The sequence below is a fragment of the Rhagoletis pomonella genome, unplaced genomic scaffold, assembly GCF_013731165.1.
Source record: "Rhagoletis pomonella isolate Grant_MI unplaced genomic scaffold, Rhpom_1.0 Rhpom_scaffold_00003, whole genome shotgun sequence".
Lineage (NCBI taxonomy): Eukaryota > Metazoa > Arthropoda > Insecta > Diptera > Tephritidae > Rhagoletis > Rhagoletis pomonella.
This window is the reverse complement of record NW_023458557.1, coordinates 39,032,618-39,038,190: the sequence shown is the minus strand read 5'-3', so window position 1 is coordinate 39,038,190 and position 5,573 is coordinate 39,032,618. Positions and strand designations below refer to the sequence as shown.

Genomic DNA, 5,573 nt, shown 5'->3' with positions numbered 1-5,573 from the left:
CAACGGCGTATTTTATTATCACAAAAAAATATTATACAGTCTTACTTCGTTGCTGTCGTTTAAAGGAAAACATAAGTAATTAATGGAAAATTTTTGTTTTGGGTATCCCAAAAATTAATAAATCTATAGTCTTCCTCATTGCTGTTTGTAAATTATAAATTAAACAAAAATAAATAGATATCACTCATGTGGCAGGTCGTCATAATATTGGTGGTAGTCTCTTGGCAAAGAAGTTTTTATATAATTAGGGGATTCACAAGACGTGTTAACCGTCGTAAAATCTTAAGCTTAACACTTGTTTATGTAAAATAGCGGTTAAAATGGTTGGGGGGTTGGCTAATTATATATTCTTTATCAGTTTAAAAGAATTTCGGTTAAGTTAGAAATCCCCTAAAACCATTTTAATTAAAAAAGATGTTAACCTTAAGATTTTACGACGGTTAACACGTCTTGTGAATCCCCTAATTGTAAATCTGCGTATTTTCTGGCTGTTAATTTTCTTCTTTCTTGGTGAAGTTGAGTTAAATTAGACCGTTCAGTTGGCACAACACTTCTGTCCACTCTTTGTTGCAAATAGCTCCATGGCTCTGGAAAACGCAATTTATAAAATATTTCACATTGCGGCGTGTATTTTATTGCACGAATATCGGTGACTTTTGATTCACCTTTTCCGCGACCAGGACGAATTGTTTTTAAATATGGTATGCCCTTGAAACATTTGAAAAAATTGTGATCCAAATACTCTACCATATAAGGTGTCGGTTTCTTTCGAGCATTGCGACATATTTCAATATACTCTGCTGGTACATTAACCCTGCAGTAGTCGCGCGGTCTACATATGTAATCCACCATAGTTAAATTTCATATTTCTTGAAAATGGTGCATCGATTTTATCGGAGATTTTTGCTACTTGTAACTAACAAATAGAGAGTCACTCTCAGTGTTCCGCTGTTAATTGTTGCGTGCAGTTGTGTCGCTAGAGGTTCCTGAAACTCATGGTCTACGTATGTATGCCGCGCGACCGATTACGTAAGTATTTTAAATTAGGTTTTATGCTAATAGCTAGTTATACTTTGTAAAGAAAAGTGGATTTTGGGCATACTTTTTTATTTTAAAATTTTGTGGAACTTTTCTGATAATATTTACATATGTACGCTACTCGTACATATAAATTTCTTTGGGTTTGAAGATCATGGCAAATAGGACAGAAAATCAGATTGCAGCGTGGTTGGACGAAATTGAAAGTGATGAATTTGATGACGATTTATCAAGTTTAGAAGACGAAGAGGATTTTATTGGAGAGGAGTGGTCTGACACAGAATCCGAGCAAGAGCAAGACGTGTGTAATCAAGTATCTGACTACGATAAGGAGCCCCCTCAGCGAGACAGACGTGGAGAAATTTATCTAGGCGTTGATAATACTGTTTGGACAAAGAATGCCCCTGCTAATAGGGGTAGAACAAGAAGGCATAATATTGTGTTCAAGCCCCCGGGTCCTAAAGGAATCGCTCGGCAAAAAACCAAACCCGAGGACTGTATGTCACTTTTTTTAGACGATAATATAATTGGTCTCATTATAAAATATACTAATATAAAAATTGAAAGTATTAAGACTAAATATGCACGTGAAAGGGATGCCAAATCAACAGATGAAATTGAAATCAAAGGATTTTTAGGAATTTTACTAATGGCTGGTGCTTTAAAGGTAAGCCGTTCCAGTACAAGTCAAATATTTGATAACGAAAAACACACTGGAATAGATTCAATATATTTGACCATGTCTGAACAACGATTTAAGTTCCTTCTTAGAGTTATACGATTTGATGATATTACTGAACGTCAAGATCGTGCAAGCATCGATAAACTAGCGCCTATTCGCGAAATATTTGATTTGGTTCTTGGAAATTTTCAAAGGTATTTTACACCAAGTGCTGAAATGACTTTGGACGAACAACTCTTGTCCTTCAGAGGGCGTTGTTCATTTCGGCAGTATATTCCAAGTAAACCTGCTAAGTATGGACTGAAAGTTTTTGCACTTGTAGATGTTCATTACCCATACACCTATAACTTAGAAATTTACGCCGGCCAACAACCCGAAGGTCCATTTCGGTTAAGCAACGAGAGATTTGATATAGTGATGAGAATGGTGCAACCAATTTTGAATAGACATAGCAATATTACTATGGACAATTGGTTTTCCTCTCTGAAAATTGCAAAGCAATTATTTGATAATGGAACTACAATGGTTGCTACCGTTCGCAAAGATAAAAGAGAAGTTCCCCGGGAATTTAGAATAGCTAGAGGCAATCCAATATGCTCCTCAAAATTTGGATTCCACTCTCCATGTACTCTGGTTTCTTATGTACCAAAAGCCAACAAAGTGGTAATAGCCATGTCTACAATGCACAACGATACAGCGATTGATTCTGACACCGGAGATCAACGAAAGCCGGAAATAATAACATACTATAATCGCACTAAAAATGGCGTTGACCTGGTTGACAAGATGTGTTCCCTTTATGACGTATCTAGGAATTCGAGAAGGTGGCCGCTGACTAAGTTCTATAATCTTGTAAACCTCAGTGCTCTCAACGCATTATGCATTTACACTGCAAACAGTAACTATGAATCTGTCAAAAGGCGTGATTTTCTCATAGACTTGGCTTTGTCTTGGATGAAACCACTGGCTCAGCAAAGGTTAACACTTACCACGCTTCCTAGAACACTGACATTTAAAATAAAAGACTTCCTGAATCTTCCACAAGCCGTAACTCATCAAGGTCCAACGCACAATAACTACGTCGGTCGTTGCTACGATTGTGGAAGGGCCCGTAATAAAAGCACCCGTAAAGTGTGTAACGCTTGCAATAAACACATTTGTCCTGATCATTCCAAGACTGTATGTTTGTCATGTTTCGAAAACAATTAAAACATATCAATAATCTTGTGGTTATGTTATATATATTTTATACTTTTGTGAAGTATCTTAATTTTAAGTTAAAAAATGAAGTTTGGGTATTTATTTATTTTATGTAAGAACAGAAAGTTTATTTATGTTATTTTTGATTAATATTAATAAATTAAACAATAATAAGAATATTTAAAACAAAAGCAATGGAAGAATTAAATATTTATATATTGTGTTTTTAATTTTAAAATGGATTACATATGTAGACCGCGCGACCAATTACGTCAGTTTTAGGGGCGCGACTACTGTAGGGTTAACAATTCGGTGTTTAATGGCACGCTCGATAACTGAATGGACGCTGTCAGCTTCCATTTGTGTGTGTCCGGTTTCGAGTATTTTTTGCTCAATTGTTACGCCATGTTTAATAGATGTATTGAGCAAAGCGTTACTCATAGTAACATTCCTATTCTAGTACGTGCACCCATCACTATAAAGAATAATTTTCGTATCAGCTGCATTCTCGGTAAGTTTTGGAACTATTTTCTTCTCGATGAAGTACACCCAAATGCTAGCAAATTCTTCCGCAGATACTCCACCTTCTACTTCATTCCATATGAAACAATAAGCATCATGACTTATCAAATTGTAGAATACCAAATTGTGGACTTGCAACTTCGTGCGGTAATAAAGGCTGCTTACTTGGGATTTTGGTGCCATTAAGACCGCTTGCAGATCGACAGTAAACACAAAGGCCTCTTCGATTTTGTCTTTTTGCTTTTCTTCCCTAGCTTCATGTTTTTTTGTCTGGTGAAGATTGTAGACGACATCCAAAATATCTCCCACAGAATGTCGAGCACATATTTCACACTGATCTTTTTTAGGGTAGTGTAGGCCCAGATTTTTAACAGCAAATGCATCATGAAACGCCGAAATAGAGAGTGGGGTTCCCCCACGTACCTTACAAAAATCCTCTACGTAAAAATCAAATAGTTGTTTTTTTGAAGACCATTCTGGCAAAAGATATTTTTTGTTCGTTGTTGCACGGCAGTAATGTGATTCCATGGTCGGTAGAGAATCGAAAAATGAATTAAGATTTTGACGTGCAATGCTACAATTTTTTTGTGGTGCGGTCTGTGTAGTGTTTATTGAAATCGTTGTCTGTTTGACCCAATTTAGCACTATACGTTTGCCAATGCTAAGAGTGTTCAAAAAGAATGTTTGGCAAACTTTAACATTTTTTTGCTGTACCCTTACATGGTATTGTAATGTTCGACCCCTTCTTGTCTGGTTTTTATCTTTACGATTTCGCATTCTTGCAGGTGTTGTTACTTGAATCAATGTATTTACGTAAGTTTGTTTCTCTTTCCAATCCATTTTCCAGAACTGTTTAAAGATTACTTGTCTTTGGTCTTCAGTGACTTCTGCACAGTGGAGGGTAGCAGACCCAGTGGCTTTTTTACACTTACATCGTTCTCCAATAACTCTTGCATTTCTAACTCTCCGATGATTCCACACGCCATTATCTTTTTTTTCCCCCAAGTAAAGTTTGCCATTTTCTCTCAGTTTTTTATTTTTTGCTGCGAACCATGCCTGATTAACAACTTTTCCTCTTCTTTTGCGCGTTTGTGATTTTAAAGGAAGGTCTAGCGACTCGTCCGAATCGCTATTAAAGCCGTAAGGCACCAGTCCCATAACTCCATCATCTGCCTGATTACCATATTCGCTGAAATACTCGTTGTTGTTTTTATCAGTGTCCATTGAAATGTCTAAATATATGCAAATTTTAGTCCAATTCATATTCATTAAATTGAATTTGATATTTTTTACCTTTAAATAATAAATAAATTAAAATAAGCAAAGAATTTTGCTTGAGCACAAAAAACAACACACAGCACTATATGTAGAAATCACATTAGAACAAAACTATTGTCAAGTGGACTTAGCGCGTGCGTTTTGTCATATGTGTACATGTCACTTTTGCACACCGCTGTTAAGATCACTTTAAAATAAGAGTCGACAAGGTTTTTTTATACCCGAGCGCACTTGTGCACAAGGGTATATTAATTTTGTTCACATAACGGTTGTTTGTAACAGCCAAAACGAATCGAGATAGATATAGACAAATGTATACATAAATGATCAGGATGAAAAAAGAAATCGATTAAGCCATGTCTGTCTGTCCGTCCGTCTGTCCGTCTGTCCGTCTGTCCGTCTGTCCGTCTGTCCGTCTGTCCGTCTGTCCGTCTGTCCGTGTACACGATAACTCGAGTAAAAATTGAGATATCTCAACGAAATTTGGTATGTAGGTTTCCCTTAATCCAAGGTAGGTTGCTATTGAAAATGGGCGAAATCGGACTTTAACCACGCCCACTTCCCATATAACGGTAATTTCCAGAAATACGAAAACTGCGATATTTTAGTAACTACTGAAGATAATTCACTCAAAATTGATATTTACAATAATTTTTAGGCGAAAAATAAGAATATTGTAAATTTTTGGAAAATGGGCGTAGCCACGCCCACTTATGGTTACATGTGTATATCTTGGTAACCGCTGCACCAATTTCTTCCAAACTTGGCACAGTTGTTGGCCTTCGCATAACATACCAAATGGCCGAAAATTTTTAAAATCGCTCAATAACCACGCCTACTTCCCATATAACGG

The 5,573-nt window shown here is 36.5% G+C and overlaps 1 protein-coding gene across 1 annotated transcript; it reads left to right on the top strand.

The window, feature by feature from the left end:
* Positions 1 to 1,192: 1,192 nt before the first annotated feature.
* Positions 1,193 to 2,929, top strand: LOC118736220 (piggyBac transposable element-derived protein 4-like). Its single transcript, XM_036466307.1, has one exon. It carries the CDS (start codon positions 1,193 to 1,195, stop codon positions 2,927 to 2,929), a length of 1,737 nt encoding a protein of 578 aa, XP_036322200.1.
* Positions 2,930 to 5,573: the final 2,644 nt, after the last annotated feature.

What these genes read in the sequence shown, in the direction of transcription:
- LOC118736220 (XM_036466307.1), top strand. Translation starts at nt 1,193, where the DNA reads ATGGCAAATAGGACAGAAAATCAGATTGCAGCGTGGTTGGACGAAATT.